The 19,882-nt window shown below is 39.2% G+C and overlaps 1 protein-coding gene across 1 annotated transcript in view; it reads right to left on the minus strand.

Moving 5' to 3' along the window:
• Window positions 1-19,882, minus strand: part of sbf2 (SET binding factor 2) — an 83,218-nt gene that overhangs the window by 50,285 nt on the left and 13,051 nt on the right. Inside the window, exons 3-6 of the mRNA XM_077564619.1 lie at window positions 4,617-4,754; window positions 1,034-1,168; window positions 836-946; window positions 177-282 (exon numbers count right to left, since the gene is read on the minus strand). Coding sequence (XP_077420745.1) covers window positions 177-282; window positions 836-946; window positions 1,034-1,168; window positions 4,617-4,754 — 490 coding nt within the window. The remainder of the gene's footprint in view (window positions 1-176; window positions 283-835; window positions 947-1,033; window positions 1,169-4,616; window positions 4,755-19,882) is intronic.

The raw sequence follows: 19,882 nt of genomic DNA on the forward strand, positions 1-19,882 counted from the left end.
ATATTAAGTTAAATCAGCTAAGAGGGAAATTTTATTAATACTTTAAAATATTATTTTAAGAGATTGAATTTTTGGTATATGCATTTAATGATACACCATTACTAAAAAACATGACTAAATTATGAAGGCTTCTTGTCAAAAGATTTTCTAATTGATCACTCAGTGTTGGAACGCACCTAGCTGCTGAAAGAGCAGAGCAACACTCTTGCATGTGACAGGCAATGTGTCATTCAGAGGCGTCTGGATTAGCTGCCGGTCTCCTGCTCCCAGGCTAAACAGCTTCTGTCAAGTAAAAACAAGGCAACAACGGTCAGAAAACATTGTAGTTTGACACCCAATCATTTAACGGTACAGCAAAGTGAGCTTTCTAGTCAGGACTGTTTGGGCACACAGCTTCAACCAAAATGTCAATAACGAAGATGCAAAAAAATGTAATTTCAATGATGTACTGTCTTCATGAAGTGTGCAACACAGATGGCTCATTGTAAAAAATAAAAAATAAATGCTGATGCAACAGTCATCGTAGCTTGCAGGACACAAACGTTTTAAAATGCAGCAACAAAAGTGAAATTTTACATCTAAAGAAAATCTAGCTTTTTCATTCATACAATTCCTCACATACCAGTCAGAAAGGTTGGAGTAATGTGTCTGTGACATTTTGAAGCTGGGACAAAAAGAGCACATTCACTATTTTGACCTTGGACTTTGGTTACATTGGTGTTAATGCTGGTAGTGAGTCACTGTTTTTTTTTTAATTTTCATCAGTAAGCCATGGCCAACTCAAAGATAAACAATCAAAATCAATACAAAATACTATAGTTTAAACAAGACATACCTGAGATCCACCAGCCACAGGAACCTGGAATATAAACAGATTGGCCACCAAACCCTCTAAAGGGATAGTAAGGCTATCAATGTGCACGGTGTAGATCAGTCCCAAACAACCCTAGTAGGACAACACATACAGAGACATAAAAAAATGAAAGTTTTCCGAACAAGACAGAATCAAATCAACCACATTGTGCCTTGTTACCCTGAATATTTCTGGATGATCCAATCTGGACACGAGAATGAGGCTCTTTGGTGCAAACACTTCAGCTGGCTGGATCAAGCAATCCTCTTCCACCTCTTCATCTTCATCCTCGTCAACCTCAATACTTTTAGATCCCTGGGATGTTTAAAAATAAAAATTATTGTAATCAAATACGTTACCTTTGACTTTAAAACAAAGAACTGGAACATGCCAACACAATTTAAATTTTAAACATTGAAATGCTCTTCAAATTGAAAACAACAAAATTGAAAATTGTATGGTAAATTCCGGAGAAACATTTGGTTGTCAGCATCATTTAGCAATACCTTGACTCATTTAAAGCAAAATAAGCATGAATTTTAATTTCCCTGGTAGTTCTGTGGTCATTTTATTGATGGCTAAAATGAGGCAGAAAACATACAGATTTTGGTGGAAGTATTACAACATACTGTACATCAGACAAGCCAAGATCCTGGCTGGCTAAGGGAATTTTTAGTACTGATTTATAAATTATATTCTATTAAAAGATTGAACACTTGGAGAATAAAACAAGATTAATTCTGGGTCCCACTAACACAGAAACATGCCAATCTTCAGAAATATTAGTGGACTAGAAGATGCTAACCATTGTACAATATTTGAACTTAACTTACATCATATTGGCAAAAAAAACGACTAGCAACTTCTGATTAATGAATTTAGAAATAATCATGACTTAAATGTCAGCTGTGATAAAAAATGTAACATTAATGAACAAGTAATCTTTGCTGGATCCTCAGCCAAGAGTGCTCATTCTTAACTAAAGCCCTTATCAAAATCTAGTATATTTCTTCACCCAGTGAAAACATGCCAGAAGAGTTTGAAAATATCTCATCCAGACGGGGATCCCATTTCAACATTATTTTTAGGATTTGGTTCAATTATTAGACGCAAAGCATTCCTCTGCCACCTGTCTGGACTCTCGGAAATCTGATTAGTCAGATAAGGATTCATTTAGAGTAAAGACTGTTCAAACAATGTCACGTTTCAAGAAGATCTTCAGTGCCTTACGTAGAACTGAGGAATGCGTGTTTGTTTTGCTGGAGTATGATGTCTTGACAAGGCCAAATATAGCCTTGGCTCCTTAACAGGCTGAAGGAAAGGTGTAAGGTATAATACAGTTGCATTTAATTTACAGTCAAGTGGCTGGATAAGAGAACAATTCAAGTAGATAAAAATGTAATGGGTAATCAAATCTGCTTAGGGAAATAAGACCATTCAGTGTAGCTTTTAATGCTTTTATTGGTAGGCTGTGTTTATTTTAAGAAACTTCCTGCTTCTGGTGTGGAGCTTTGGTGGAATTTACAGCCTACTTGCCAGTCCCGTGACTTTCCTTAAAAGATTAGAAGGTGGGACCTTGACACAGAGAAGGAACTGACATTTAAGTGGAGTTTTTATGGATTGCATCAGCCCGACAGCTACAAAACAAAATAAGGCAAATGTTGGTAAATAAATTACTGCGTAGTACATAAATAAAGCACACATTATTTGAGTCAGGCCTACGAGTGTGTACTACTGAGGCACAAATAACAGCAAAAGGATGAGCCTGATGATGGCCTGTAGTTGAAAATTTTCAACAGCAAGTGACAACGGATGTCATTTGGCTCCTCTGCAAAACAACGGGGCTATTTTTGTTTTTTTCTGTCTTTGATGTGGTAATTTGCCCAATGTGTTTTATGTTTGTTTTTTTTAAACACTGGTTGTACAACAAGAGGGATGAAAATAATTATGGTCTGATTAACACAACGCAGGTTAAAAAGGAAAGATCATTAACGATTGTTTATTTGGAAGATTCCTCTGTAGTGACTTGCTCACTTTTTGAGACTTGACACATACTTCTTGTATGAGATCTCAAAAATCACCTAAACAATGATTTGCTGATCAAACTGGAATGTGATTGACGACTGCCGTGCACATGTTAAAGGATGTGAAGTCACAATGGGCAGAATGACAGGAGCCATTGGAGGCTTCTCGCAAAGGCCAACACAGTGAAACAATTACTTTGGTATTCTGTGGGCTTTTTGGCACGGAGAGAATTCAACAAGGTCATTCATAATCATACACCAAATCAAGCCCAATCGAATATGTTGTGATCAATGATAGATGGGGATGTCGACTTTCATGCATGAGTGAATCCAAAAGCCGAAGGCGAGTATAGGTTCATTGTAGCTCTAACTATCAACATCCAGCATGCCTTTTATTAGGTTGGATTTGTGCATACCTTTGTTTTGACCTTATTCTGGACAATGTCACGCATGTGTGTTCCTACAAGTAAAAACAAAGTGCCAAAGAAAATAAAAAAAACAAAAAACTAAATGATAATCCAAAAATAGAAAACAGCAAATGAGAAACAATCTCATTGCTCAGCCAAAATAATAAACTTTGATGGCTTATAAGCATTATGATAGCGACATACCAAACTGAAGGTACTTCACACTCATCGTCAGTGTTCAACAAAATTAATTTTACTACTGTGACAATATATTACAGGGTGAGGAGCTTGAGATTTAAGATTTCATTAGATCAGGATTAATGAGGCCCGTGCGCAGCAGTTCAGGAGTAAGCAGGGGGTGTTCATAGTTTATCAGGATTTTCTTGAGTGTGCATCACACAAGCTGATATACCCTTAGGTCCACAAGTATTTGGACTATAATAGTGATGTTATCAACTAATACATTTGAAGTCCAATGAGATCTCAATCCAAGTGAAGGCGGACATCATGAGGTTGAGAAAACAACCACAAATCTATAATAGAGCATGAACTTCAAAAGTTTGGACCATTATTAAAAAGCTCAAGACCATCAAAAGAACCGGATGATTATGGAAGATGATTATGAATAGTGTAAATGAAACAAAGGCCAACTTGTATCGGAATGATTGGAAGAGAGAGAAAGTAGGAGAAGGCAATGAACAACTCATGATCTAAAGCATACCACATCATGTGTCAAACATGGCGGACCCAGTGTTATGGTGTGGACATGTATGGCTTCAAACAGTACAGACTAACATGATAAAAGGTCAATGACTACCACCGACTTGAACTGAAAACAAAGATAAAAACTTGCTTTGTTTTGGGATGGGCCTCCAGAATATACTCCAAAAGGTTTATTACTATCATTATTTTTATTTACCTGAAATATTTTGTGCCTGTAGGTGAGGAGGATAAATCGAGTGGAAAAAGTTGTAGACAGAAAGAGACAGACTTGGAACCAAACCTACATCAACGGGTTTTGAGAAAAGATTTTTCAACAGGTACTGTATGTATGTAATCTTGGTTCAGTTGTCATTGAGTAATTAATCAAAATATAATGGATAGCCTGCCAGCTAAAGAGCTAGCACGTCACCAATTCAAACATCAGCGCTAGAGAAGAAAGCCATTTACCGTTTTTTAATTTGCTTTTCCTAGGTCAGATGACACGGTAAGGTTTGTTTACCAACGGTGCATTCAGAGTTCCGGACGCATGTGTGACATCATGGTGAAAAGGTTTATAGGTATGCCATTAAAGGTATGCAACAAAAAAGGTTTATAGGTATGTAATCTTACCTGCAGATTGACCTCCGCCTCGTAAAAAGTGAGGCAGGAGCAGTAGTGTCTGTCTGATTCAATATCCGTCAGCACGACAGTGAAGAAGGTGGGTGCTTTTCTTTCTCTGGACAGCTTCCAACCTCCTGGCTGGCAGAACTGTAAAAGGAATAGATGCTATGACATGTGAAATGTTGTACAAATTAAGTTAAATAACAGCAGGAACACATATCAGTATTACATACTAAACAGTTTGCAAAACTATAGGCTAATTGCTCTTGCTAGCGTTCTCTGAAAAGTGTTCGAGATTATTTTGTGCACTAGACTGGAAATGTTTGTGTTAACAAGTGATAATCAATTCGGCTTTAAGAAAAAGCATGGCACAGACGTGTGCATTTATGCTCTAAAATAAATTGTAGGATAATATCTCAGTTACTGAGCACTTGAGTTTGTCTGTGCTTTATTGATGCTACAAAGGCTTTTGACAGAGTAAACTCAACTTTAATGCTTTGTTTTGAATGGCTTATTAAATGTATTTTTCAGCTATAGTTCAGTGCATAATACAAAATACAGGAAATTAAATTTAATCAAATGGCATATGCATACAAATCAGTACAGATAGAATTAACATAAAGGGGCGCAAAAACGTACAACAGTACTGATAACCTTCTAGAGCAGAGATGGTGGATTAACTTTTCAAAAAGGCTACATGAGAAAGTGGAACGCCAACATACGTCTCTTATTTTTAACTCTTTGAGCGCCGTTTGGCATAGTCACTGATGGTGTACACTTGCCTGACTTGTATGTAGGCAGCGTAGGTTCTGTTCACACTCTGCGACGGTGTGCATGTGAGTATAAATGAAAAAAAAATGAAATATCTACTACTCACTCCATGTCATGCTACTGAATGCACATGGATGAGACCAAATAAAGCATAAATAAAGGCTTGTAGGAATCCACAAACGTATAAAGTGCACTAACAAGTACAGCAAGATAATGAAATAATAATAATAAAAATAATGAATACACAAGTGAGCACTGCATACAGCACAGTCTTGTACAATCTGGTTCTCATGCAATTAATGATCCTGCATCCCTTCTTTTGCGACTTTCTGCTACTCATTTCATTCCTTTAATGCAATAGGCAATAGCATAGTCACCAGTCATTTTTAATGCCCCCTGAGGAGACTGCAAACAGGATGTGTACGTACGTAGGTGTCACAATTACATTTGCTCATTTTAGATGGAAGTAAGTGACAGGGTCATATTAAGAAAGAAAGAAAAAAGCCAAATACAAGGTTGCATTCCAGTGAAAGCTTTTGACACATCCATTCAAGTTGCAGGAAGTAGCACCATAGAAGCAAATAACAAGACAATAAAGAAGGACTGGTTTTCTTTTCTTTCTTTTTTTTAACAAAATCATGTCATGACAAATAAGGCAAAAAATGTATACAATAATAATGCATCAGATTTATAATAGCGCTTTTCTGGACATTCAGAGTCGCTTCACAATTGATACATTATTTATGCACACACATATTCACACTCTGGTGGCGGTAAACTACCGGCATGTAGCCACAGCTGCCCTGGGGCAGACTGACGGAAGCGTAGCTGCCAGTGTGTGCCTACGGGCCCCTCTGATCACCACCAAACATTCGCACCATCCATACACCAGTGGGAGTGTCTGTCTTTAATACGAGTTTCTTTTAATACAATTTTATCATTTTGCCCTCAGAAGGATTATAATCCCTCATTGAGAGACTTAGCTCTAAAATATGATCTGGAATTCATATTTCATTTTCCACACACAGAAGACAAATCATGGGTTTTACAACTGTCATTAGAGTCATTTGCAAACAATGGAACTCGGCGAGACTTTAAAATGGTGTTAGAGCAATTTTAATTCTAAAAAAGTACACTATATAGTACCGATCCATTTACACAGATATGATATGCCCTGAGACACCACATCAAGTAACCTCTGTTAGCTGGACAAACTTTGAAGGCGTAATAGAGAAGTGGTGCCAAAATATGGGAGGCAGACAGGCATTTGGCGTAAAGTGTTTGTGTCTGCTCTTGTTGTGTTTTTGCTAGAGGCTCAACTGGCCTGGCTCTGAAACTGTGTTTAGACTGCTCCATGGAAAAAGCTAGACAGCAAGTAAAAGATACAGTGGATTGATTCGTTTTGAGCGAGCGAGTGAGTGCCTTAAAAGCTTGTAAAATTTTGAGTTGGATGAAAGCTTCAGGAAAAATGTGTCAAAAAGTGTGACGTTGTCTCAAGTGGGCCATCGGAGTGCCTCACATGACCTCATTTCAGCCAGCATCAAATGATGAGCTCGACCTGTGTTTTTTTTTTTTGCATTCCACTTTTTCAATAAAGAAGGACGGTTATAAGAAAAGAACATGAGAAGAGGCTAAAGTAGTGACCAATGACTTGTCCAGCATTACAGAACGTTTCGGTGCCAAACCTGTCATATGTTCAGTGGTTAGGGTCAGGGTTCTGGTTAGTAATGGCCCTACTAAGCACATTGTTTAAAAACACATTTACGGTATTTCATCTTTATATTGACCAGTTTATTTGACTTTTTCATCGTTATTAAAGGCCAAATGTTATATTTGAAAATAAAACTACCTAAAAATAAAAAAATGTAATCCCTGCGTTATTAGTTTGAATAGTAGACTAAATACATAAATACAAATCAATTTATCTAAAATACTTTTACCGTGACACCCCTAGTAGTAGCCTTTGCCACTTGTGTTACAGTTAATGTTTAAAAATTTAATGGTGGCAGCAATGGCCAAGCAGTTAGGATTGTCACCTCCCTCCCTGGAGACTACGGTTCAAGACCATCCCTAGACATATGGCTGCGTGTGCTTGAACAAGACAACGATACCAAACTGCTCCCCCGGTCGCTCAAGAAGCCCCCTACTCCAGTGGGTGCCACAAACAATGTGTGTTCACTGTGACGGGTCAAATGCAGAGGTCAAATTTTGTGTACAAGACACACAAAAAAGATTATTTCATTTTAATTTCATGAAATGTGAATGGTACATCAGTGAAACATCGGTTCGTAATCCTCCTCATTCAAATTGAGTGCTTTATTAATTGATTGATTTTATGTAAAAAAGAAAAACTAAAACTAGTTAAGCTAAAGGTTTCATGATTTTATGGTAGCGACAACAAGGACTCTGGAACAAGTATGTAGTTAGAAATATAATTGATCTCAGATTTTTGTTTATTTTTTTTATTGAAAGTGGACAAAATCTTATTTCTACCAGTACCCACATGATCCGTCTACCCTATCAATGAATACACTTGTATTCCCCCAAATCTTAACTATAGTAGGCATTTTGTACAATTCCATGCTTCCAAATTTGAGCTGTTTGGGGAAGGTCTTGGGATGAGTTTAGTGCAGAAGTTCTGGTCATGTCAAATCAAGACAACAGAGAATGTTGTGGGACAGAGGAAAAAGTGAGCGCAGAAGAGCATGCAAAAAGGAAGGAACGGGAAAGGGAGCGGAAATTGCTGGGGAGAAAGCAAGCGAGCTTCTTCAACGTGAAGGTTTTGACCAGGAAGCCACCAGATACAATGGCTTACAGGAAATCTGTTTAACCTGTATTGTGGTGCTGTGAGGGTAGGTGTGTGAGCACGCGCACATTCACGCCAAAAACGACCCAAGGATGACAACAGTAACCCCGTCCTAAAATATTCCAACTATGCCATTCATTGTTGTCAAAAAAGAGAGACCAACACTGCGCAGACCACATACCTCGGACGATCACAGTTGATATAACATCCTGTGTGCGTGAGTGTTTATGTCTGTAAGTGTATGGACATGTAAGACAAAGACACACTCATTTACACATGGATGGAGGCTTAGATGGAGGCGGGAGCATGTTCAAACAATTTCAGTCTAAATTACAAAACCACATATGTCTTTTCAAGTATTACGTTTATCGATAGCGAAAGCCAGCCAATGGCAATCCTTTTACGGGGGGGAAAGTGAAAGGGACACACACACAGCTGCTGTTGGACAGAAATACAATTCCGGCGGAGTCATGTGCCGTCAAGCCATAGAATATACTATATACGGTAGGCTACACATTGTTTACAACAGTACTTTTGACTATATATATAATTTTACATGTACCAGTAAATAGCTATTGCGACGCTTGCTGTAAAAATATACGAGCCGCCAGTGACTCGACTTGCCGGCCTATTCAATTGAATGGGAGCTTGTCCACATTAAGCTCATGATAATAGCATTTGTCCTATTTCTGTAGCAACCTGTGTGTTCCTTGAATGGCACTCATATCCTTTGATGGATTAACAAAAAGTGATAAGATGCAAAGCATTGTATGGGGGTTCTCAAAACGCGATCCAGGCTGGCACAGTTCACATTGCTGTGAGTCCACACATATTACATCGGCTAATGTGCGGAGTGCGGACGTGAGTGGCCAACTGTTTTCAGAAGCTTCATGCACGGTGTAGCGGGAGTCAAGCCACAATGCTGTTCTCAGGGAGAAAAAATATTTTTATTTTTTATAAAATTTGTTTTTCTACTGTTTTGTATCAAAATGCAAAATAGTCACGGTCTGTGTCTACCATTTTATTCAGTTGTCCACTAAAATCCATTTAAATAAAAAAAATTGGCTATTAAGGATAAATAATGTAGGGCAGCACGGTGGCTGACTGGTTAGCACGTCCGCCTCCCAGTGCAGAGGACGTGAGATCGAGTCCGGGCTTCGGCCTTCCTGGGTGGAGTTTGCATGTTCTCCCCGTGCTTGCGTGGGTTTTCACCGGGTACTCCGGTTTCCTCCCACATTCCAAAAACATGCATGGCAGGTTAATTGAACTCTCCAAATTGTCCCTAGGTGTGAATGTGAGTGTGGTTGTTCGTCTCTGTGTGCCCTGCGATTGGCTGGCAACCAGTTCAGGGTGTACCCCGCCTACTGCCCGAAGCCAGCTGGGATAGGCTCCAGCACCCCCGCGACCCTAGTGAGGAAAAGCGGCCAAGAAAATGGATGGATGGATGGATGGATAAATAATGTAATTAATTAATTAATTGCCAAGCCTGTAACTACTTTTACACTTGACATTTTCTTCATTGCAACATTTTTGCCCAGCTTGCCTGCAAAATTCAGGTTTGTATTTGTAAGCTACTGTAATGAAGAACAGTTCACCATTCGATAGAGGCATTGCATCGTTTTGGATTTGAGATCAGTTTAGCTTTTAAGTTGGAGATTTAAAAAAATTAGGTGGTGAATCTCAGCTCATCACGTTGATTATGAGGGAGAGAATTTCCAACATGTTGGAAGCCATACAAGTTTAGGTACAGAGTGTCACGGTAGGGGGAAAAAACTAATCAGAAAACAAAAAAAATATATTTTAAAATAACAGTGAATTTTTTTAATTTATTAATATGCAAATCCACGGGTGACCGGGTCCCAAATTGTGAATATATCTGTAAAAAAAAAACATTATATTGCCCTTTCTCAGTCTTGATTTTGCTGTTATATAGTTGTAGTTGTCACAATAGCAACGCATTAGCATCAAAATCGAAATCAAAAAGTTATTGACATGATTTGCATGCAAAAACTCATTTTCTCCGCTTTCTAGTTAAAAAACATGTTTTTGGTGGAACCAGCCCATGCTCTACTTGAAAATGGAAAACGCTAGAGGTGAAAAAACACTCCACTCTTTCTAGCGCTATATGGACTTCAGTCTAGTTCAGTGCTTATATTGTCAAAGAACACAATATTCTGTGGGTCTTAAACGATCAGTCAAAATGTTCCAAAATTGCTGGTAATATGGGGAACGTTGAAAATGGCTGTCAGTGAATGAGTTAAAAACAGACACATGATAGTTAAAGTAAATCAGGCCGCTATGATCCTAAGGCAATAAAACAAATGCACATCTGGAAGCCCACCAGCATAAGCAAGGAGTGATCGGTTGCCTTTTCAGAGAAGAAGAGATTAAGTGCTTTGCTCAGGGGTACATCTGATGTCTCATTGACAACTCTATCCACCTAATGCTGGGAAATTTATTAGGGAATGAATGACAGGCAGCATCAAAGATAAGTTGAACTGTAAATTAGCTCCGCGAAAGCACAACAAAAATCCACGTGAGGAACAGGTGGAAAGATCGGCACGTATAACTTTATTCAGAGGCGCGCACGCCACACACACACACACACACACACACACTGATACACACGCAAAAGGCAACAAGACAGGGCATCTCCTGTTCTCAAATTAGCCTGCAGTCAAGTGACAATTGAACTCTGGGACACACTTGCTGTATTGATGTCAAAGTCGAGAAAAGGGGTTGACCTCCAGCTATACAGCATGACTAACTCCCACCCCGCTGCCCTATTCACCACCTCGGCCTGTGACACCAGATCTGCAGTCTGACCTGCTAAGCATCGTCACTGTGGGGTCCACGAGAGGCAGCGTTGATTGAAAATAAAAATGCACTTGACTAGGGGGAGTGACATTCTCCTGTTGTGATGGAACACCTACTGGTAAGTAAGCGTGACACATCCTAAATATAACTGGGTGGGGATGACCAGCGGAAAGCGAGAGAAGTGTCACAAGGCTTTGTCTTTCTCTGCAGTGATGGAGCTTGAACAGGGAAGGAAATAAATAGACTTGTCCTTACACTTGCAAATATATTTATTAGGGGGATAAATAAAGACCAAGTTTCACACAACCTTTCAACCACAAAAGCTCCTTAGACACGGTGTTCTTAATGCAGTGTTCCCCCACTACATCATGTCTTAGCCTTTGCACCTGTGCTATATTGTGGAATATTGTTAATACTTGTGAACATCCTGAATAGTTCAAAGTAAAACATTAAGAACAAAAGATGAGGCAGAGAAGGTCCCTAACATGGTCACTGCTCTAACAGAGCAAAGAGAATATACATTTTGAGTACTGTTGTATGTAGGAAAGCCCCGATCCGATCACGTGATCAGAAATCAGGCGCGACTGCTGACTCGATCGGAATCGGATGTTGTATCCTGATCAGGACTCGGATAAATATACGAGGTTATTTTCATAACTTTTTATTAAATCTGGAGTTATGCAATGACACAGAGTGTGACCTAATTTTTCCACACAGCTATATTGGCTAAATGCTGTCGAGCGGGCTATGCAAGGCAATAGCTATTAGTTGATGAGTTATTATCATCTTTAGTGTGTAAAGCGGAGACGGTGCAACTTTGGTGCCAGTCCAAACCCAAAGTCAGGATATGATAAGATTAAATACATTTTGCTTGCTTGCCCTTCAAATGCAGCCTTTTGTTTGTTGTGAAGTTCTCTGACCCACCTCTCCCAATCGTGCTAAACTGGGGATCTGAAACGTACTCAGGTGCGGATCGATTGCGCTCACACTACCGGACTTTAGTGGCAAGCGTACTTGGGCATGGTACAATGGTCCTAGTGTAAGTGTGCCCATTGTATATCTTGTCCTGAAGAAAAAATAAATAAATCAGAATCAAATGGAAATCACAATTTCTGTGAGGGAAAAAAAATAAAATAATCGCAATTCAATCTTTCCTTGAAATCGTTCATTCCTAGTCTGGAGAGTATACCTTGTGATAAATGGGGTTCATTGTACAAGAGAATGTTACAAATTACACCTTTTCAATTAATCAGTGGTTAACTTTGCTTTATTTCTTCACATTTCTGAAACTTTTAAACTTAGATTTGCAAGTGAGGCATGATAAAATGTGCACTTTTGATTGATTGTTCTTTACAACATGATGCCATGGAGATCACAGAGCTGGTGAACATTAATGCAGCCTGAACGTCAACGCAATGCTGGAGACAATACAGCCAGGAAAACGTGCGCTCCATGATGTACTTCCAAAATCCTCTACTTTCTACCTTGTACTTTCCCCATTCATTGGAAGAGTCGCACGGCAGGAAGGCAAACACAATGACGGAAAGTGGAATCCGAGGTGTCAGAGACCAGCGAGGGGGTGAGAAGGTCAACGGCATGCTGCCTGCCCAGAAGCGCCATATTATCAGGTCTACAGGATGAGCAGCAAACAAAACAACAGAGGTCCGGCCAAGACGGCTGATGGCCCACATTTTATCTCTCACCTTCCTCATCTACCTCCATTTCTCAAGGTCAACACGATAAATATAAGAAACAAACAAGTCAGCACACCTGCTTGGAAACATAACATGCAGTCTGTTACGTTTTACTCCATCATGAATTGTTTCCCAAAAATGGCACCGCCATTGTTCATCTTAGATTCCTGCTGTCAACAACAATAACGGTTCTGTGTTGTTGATCTGTTATGCAATGGTAGGCACATATGGTTCATTTTAGGGGTAGATATTTTTAGATGGCCATGATGGTCTGAACCACAGAAATAAGAACACAAAAAGTTAAGTCATACAGAACAGGAGGAATCGTCTAGGAAGTTTAAAAATTCCTTTGCATGTAATTTCAGCTTTATAAATGCCATGTGTGTAGGAACTGCAATGTCAGAATAAATACTTTGTGTATTGTATTGTAAATGAAGAGCTTTTGCAGCCAAGCATTGTCCAGAAACAAGCTCAATATGCGGATTTACTCAGCGTAGATTAAAAACATGCAATGAGTTCACCGCATACAACTTGAAAGCAGAAATGCCCCCCCCCCACCCCCAATACAATTATCCATTTTCCAAAGTAAGTTCCCTGAAAAAAAAAAAAACTTTTTTATTTTTTTTTTAGATCAAACTAAAAATCTAGGTTTTGGCATTGATTTTCAAAAACTGGTTAACAAACATCATCTTTTCCCTCCATTTTTATTTTTTTTACCAGTAATATGAAGAATCAATTATCAGATGAAGCTTTTTTATTTATTTTTTTGCTTGCTTGACCTAACACAAATTCACCTAAAAAAATGACTCACACATTTTAATCAAAATTCAGCCAGAAGCACAAACAAATTCCCACGTAGAATCCACAGAATGTCATGTAATTATTGATGTAAACTGCAGATTGTATGGTCAACATTGATACCATTAATATAAAAAAGAAAAATGAAAAGAAATGAGACCAGCATAATTACCCCCCCCACACACACACACACCCTCACCCCTTTTTTTTAGTTTCACTAACAGGACAACATACAATTTTGTGGTTAATGTATAATGACAAACTTCCAGATTCTGATTTTACTGCAGATTAATGTTACAATCACAAGCCCATACGAGCTGTTTCAACAGAACATAAGTCATGTTTTTATGAATACCATGTGCAAAATCTGAACACAAAACATCAAAAATACACTGCTGAGCTCAAAGAGTGATGAATGAAAAGACAAGGGTAAACAGCTTTATCCTGAGCTTGCAGAAGAGTACAATGAAACCTTGGGTCAGAGTGCTGAGCGCCGGCCTCAACAGCGCACTAAGATAACGGCTGATAATGACCCTGCTATGGAGCAGGTGCTTCCTCCGTCGCCTAGAGAGGTCCCGTTTAATTTATTCCCTATAGGCTACAGTAATGCTTCTGCTCCTCATCAGCTCAGCTAAAACCGGTGAAAACATGAATGCTATGTCAGAGGTATAAATAAGCCTATTATGTATGCTGATTTTTTTTAGGATGAACAACTGTTTTTTGCCCCCAAAAAATAAGTGGCCGTGACTAGTCTGGACAGGAGAAGCTATTCCTCTGAGAGGAAAGGAAATACAATGTGCACCGACTACTTGTGGAACAACCTCGGCACGTGGCCATAGGAGCAAATGGGGTGTTGTTTTAAAACGATAACAAAGGATGTCACTTGTGATTTATCAAACACATGATGTCCATCTTCATCTTTCATCTGCACAGTCAACAGTGCACGCTAAGATTTCTGTCAAAGTGGTTTATCTTTCAAGAGAAACTGCATTATCAGTTTATCTCTAATCCACATTAGGACTACTGAAATAGGGCGTGACCTAATGCACTAAAGCTGTGCCACTGAAATACATGCATTGTTCGGAATCTTTTATGCGTTTTTATGCAATTATCTCCTGAAATACAGTAAATTTAGTTTGAGAGCTTCAATGAGAAACGACAATAAGGCTGCATGCAGCCTCTAACAGTTTTAAAATTGATTATGATTATGTTGTAGATTATCCTATTGATTAATCGGCCAGTCTGCATGTTGATGAATGTCTGCGTGTCACTTGTGGCTATAGGTGCTCATGTATGAAGGTGCTCATAAAAAAACAAAAACTTTTTGTTAACGTTTGGAACAATAAAGTTATTGAAAGTGCACCGGTGGCTGTATCTCTCCTAGACAATTTGAGGGGGCACGACTACAATACTTTTTAGCTAGCAGTGATAAGCTATAATAAATTAGCTAACTTTGTACGTGTGCTGTCAAGGTATAGTTTTGCTGCCTTGTACTGTATTCTTTTTTTTCTCATTTTTTTTTTAAGTGAAATGATCCCAAATGTTTGACATATGTCTTTTATGCACTCTATGCTTCTGGCTCACAGCCATTGTGACAACTTATTTTTACGCAGCATGATGCATGAGTCCTCAGTAACAACAAATCGTGTGGGAAAATTATCACAGGTCATCTTCCGTCGACATTTTAATTAAATTAAATGATTTGAGTCACCAATTGGGGAGGTTTAGCCGTAGGACTACACAGAGTATGATCAGTCTAATAAATAATATAAAATAAAACAAAACAAAACAAAAACAACAACAGGACATTTCACAGGTAAGCCCTTAATTATTTCACAGCTGCTCCGGGCTTCCCAAATGAACAACGGAGGGTGCGCACATGTTAAACACATAATAATGGCTTAAAATAAAAACGCAACACAAACAATTACTATAAGAGGTTGTGCAACAGTTTTGTGATGCAAAAATAGAGGTAAAAAGTTTTCATATTTGAATTTTTTTTTATAAAAATAAATGTAATTTGCAGTGGGTTATAAAATTTTGCCCCAAAAATTTGAGACAGTGTCAGTACATTTTTCCTCTACTTACACATGTGAGACCGGTAAATGTGCTTATTTAAACACATAAATACATTTTATTCTTGAATACTTTTTTGTTGTTAACCAACTTCTGCTCCAAACCTCAGCCTATTTAGTGAAAATGACTGGAAATGTGAATATTTACTTCACAAGTCAATTTACTGTGAACCCCTAATTTTCCTACATGCGCCCCTAAAATTTCAGGCCAAGGGCTACTGTGCTCCCAATAAAAAAAATAAAATAAAGTGAATCTGGTGCCCTGATATCTTCCTTTAACTGTGCCCTGCATCTCTCCACAAAGTTTTACTCTTCAAGTCATGTGCTTTGTCTGGTACCACATGGTTTATAGTTGATTTGATGGTGCTTCAAGCTTCCAAGTGACCAATGACTCAAGGGTTTTCATAGAAAGCAAGACTGCTCTTTCTTGGTAATCCTGGTACTCATATGATAGCATACACTGTATATGCCAAGTAGGAAGCTTCTGGTTTCACACCAACTGCCCGAAAATGCCTGATGTGATCATTTGCTACAATATAGGTGGATAAATCTTGCGCTGATGTGACAGAGTGGGGCTAATTATTGAGACAGTGACAGCATTTGGCAAATATGAACGTATATTTCGTCATATAGCCAAAAGGAAGCCAGTAACCTTAAAGATCCTTCAAATGCTTTGCTGTTTGTCAAAGGTTTGACAACCTCATAACGCTTCCATCCTAACTAAGTGCCCTACAGTCTAACCAAGAGAACTAAAAATGTCAACAATTGATATAATATATTGCTACACCATGTGATTATGCTGTCAGACACTAAGGCTCGTCCAAAAGGGTCTGGATATTTTTCCCAAAAAGAATCTCAAACATCTCATCCAGGTCAATATTAATACTTTTTAAACACATCTTTCGGGATTCAGGATAATATATGCCAAAAAGTCATCTCTTTAAATATGTGCTTTAAAGAGCTTGATGGTCAGAAGGATGATCGAGTGGCTTACAATAAATTGCGCAAAAGAAAACGTTGGCAGCAAAAATAAGACATATGGCAACAATGTACAGTATAAATAAATGGATTCCTTGCAAAGCCAATTTTAGTCATAAAGGCAAATCAGAATTAACTCGCCTGTCTCAGGAGGCTTTATAGCAGTTTGATGCGCGATAGATTCAACACATATAGGAGAGCCAACCCAAGAATCTGTCTCTCAGATGGTTTTGGCATTTGAAATAACTCCAGTGTTGTATTGAAGTGAAAAAGGCTGCCCTGAGGAGATACCCTTGTACCGTAGATGTCTTCTAGCTCAACTTCACAGTGTCATGTTATTCTTTAGACCTTCAACTACTAGTTGAGGGTGAATTAACAGTGCCTCTACTGGTTGTAGCCAAGTAGTGTTTCAATTACTTCAAGATGCTATTCGCTTTGCTCTTCAGTTTTCCTGCGGCTTCAATTCATCCTGTCCCATTTCCGGGTGATCATACAGCACTTTTCAGCATGGAAAGTACTGCTTGCTTGGCAGCTCCAGCTTTGTTTCCTGGTGTGTTTAGCATCACTAGGGCACATAAAGCATTGATTACTCATGTGATGGTCTTCCTGACAAACACATGATCCTGTTCCCCCACTGGCCAGGACAGCATCCTGCTATGTGGAATGCACTGTTTAGATTTTCTCGGAATGTTTTACAAACATCATGAGACAGACGTGCAATGCGACATGTCAAACTATGGTGACGTGACTCAAAGCATCAGGTGATAAAAATTTGCTACATTCTTTCTTGAGTCGGCGACATGGCGGGGAGTATGAGTGACTAATCATGTGGCTGAAGATGAACAATGCCATTAAGGTTTGTCATAATGAAGCTGCAAAGAGAACAAGGCCAGAGGAATGATTTGCTTGCAGTACTAAGAGAGATTCCTTCCCTACCGAACTGACCCTGACCTTTGCCTAGTCATGCTGAAAACAAATCTTGAAAAGTATAAATATAATTTACAGAACTCGCATAACCGTCACCAAATGTGAAACGTGTGCTTCATTTTCTTTTTCTTTTTTTTTATTCAGCTAGCAGCGTGCAAGTTTTCGGGATAACATCAGCGTCCTTCCCGGAAGTGTGAGCCACGATCCTCATTAAACAATGGGTCAACGTTTTAGAAATTACACAACCGTTTACAGTCAAATTCCTTTATAGTAAGAAGCTGGCCTTCTAGAGAAATTTTAAATATTTTCATATCCCTACTTTTTTCATTAGACGAACAAGCTAGGTTGTACGGAAGAGGATGATGGCCAGTGAAGAAAAAAAAAAAGGGTTTACACCAATGGTGGGCAAACTCGATCTTCGAGGGCCGGAGTCTGCAGGTTTTGGATGTTTCCCTGCTCCAATGCAGCTCATTCCAATCACCAGGATCGTTAGCAGGCTTATGCAGACCTTGCTGATGAACTGATCATATATCAGCTGTGTTGGAGAAGGGAAACATCCATAACATGCAGGACTCCGTCCATTGAGGACAGAGTGTGCCCACCCCTGTTTAACACCATTGTGGGATGGAATTTAGCAGACTCCCAGCTAATCGAAACGGCTCCCCTCATTCCAATTATAATTAGGTAAACAACACAGTACACAATTGATTCGCTGCGGTTTGTGCAAGCAAAGGGTGTTTATACAGCTTAACTACAAGATCTACCCTTGCGGATGATTTAGTCGGCCGCACATGTGACATGACAATTGGAGACCACCTTGCAACCACGACCATGTGTGACCACCGCCCCTGAGTCTCCAAGCTTACAGTATAGGGTTGCCGTTGGCATGTAGCTCAAGGTGGGCGTGTCGTATCTACCTATATCTGTGGTAATGACGTAATGAGCAGTAATGATGTTAGTGCAGCGCAATAGATGTCATGAGATACCATTGGAAAACTGTGCTCATTCTCTTTTATGATTATGCCAAAACCTCATTTTAAAAAATAGGTCAATGTGACTCAATTTACTGTGGCAGTTCACAAATGGTATGTAGAAACCCACACCACATAAAGTGTGCTTGATTGGGCTGCTACAGGATCGCGATTCTTCACCACTGCAGCATCTCGTCCTCAGGCCCAAGATGAGGACTTGGCAACGTGAGGCTGAGACTTGCACTTTGAAACAGGCAACACCGTTTGAAAAGGTTGCAGTGAAAACAAACAAAAACAAATGTGTCAAGGAGGGGGGAATGCGCGACAAATGGAAAGAAGGTCAGTGTTTCTGAATCAATGAGTCTCTTTAGTTATGAAGGGTCAATGTCAAACTCCAGGCCACTGTTTTGTTCTGCTAAACGGCGAGACAAAATTTAACAAATAAAAACTTGGACCTAAGAAAAGTCTTGATAAAAGTTAAAAATATTTGCATCAATCAAAAATAACTACAGGGAAAAAATCTTTCCCCCTGTCCCCCGCCATCTATCCATTTCAGTTTTTCATACGTTCTGCTGCAGGTAAACATGACCCCAGTGTAGACAGCAGGAATGAGTCTGCTGATTGAACAATGTCTGCAGGCTACATGTAAAAGATTTACCCTCATGTTTTAACACTGAACTCTGTGGCATTTTAACCCCACAGGTGTCGTTTCCAAGACGACACTCAGAAAACATATACAAACACGCGCACAAGGCCAGCTAAGCACAAACATAAACAGCTATGTAGTTCAACTGTAGAGCATGTGGCACATGCACAGTACCGTTACCCCTTGGGATTTGTACCCAATCCAAAGCTAACTATAATGTTTGTTTTAGGAAAATAAACAACTTCACAATAAAATGAGTCTCAAACGGAGAAGCATTCAGACATGTTTTCGTGGTTCTTAATTCAATGGCTGCAGCTATCAAAAACATTTTTTAAATCAAGAATTCTACCATTCGATTAATTGAATTTTTGAAAATGAGTTTGTATTGTCGAACATAATAACATACATGTGAGGAGCAGTTATTTTTGTCCACTTGGTCGCCGTCCATACATCTGTGACTGAAGAGTGTATAGATTTAACCCATTAAGGCCGGGAGCCTTGGTTTCTTCGCCGATGAAATGCATCAGAATATGCACGAGAGGGTGACGTGGGCCTCATAGCATGTGCTGGAATTTTATCCAAGCGTTTATGGTTGACGCAGATTTGCGGGACGCCATTGACGAAGGTGCAGGAGGAATTTCAATCAGTGTAACGAGTCGACAGTGACATACTGTTAAGAAATATGTTTGTAGACAATGAGGATGTTGAAAATTTTGACAGCTTTATAACTGAATGGACGACGAATAATCCCCCCCTACACCCCGAGTTTATTCCAAATGTGCTCCAGTGTTG

Source organism: Vanacampus margaritifer, chromosome 4, assembly GCF_051991255.1.
Source record: "Vanacampus margaritifer isolate UIUO_Vmar chromosome 4, RoL_Vmar_1.0, whole genome shotgun sequence".
In the NCBI taxonomy this organism is placed as follows: Eukaryota; Metazoa; Chordata; class Actinopteri; order Syngnathiformes; family Syngnathidae; genus Vanacampus; species Vanacampus margaritifer.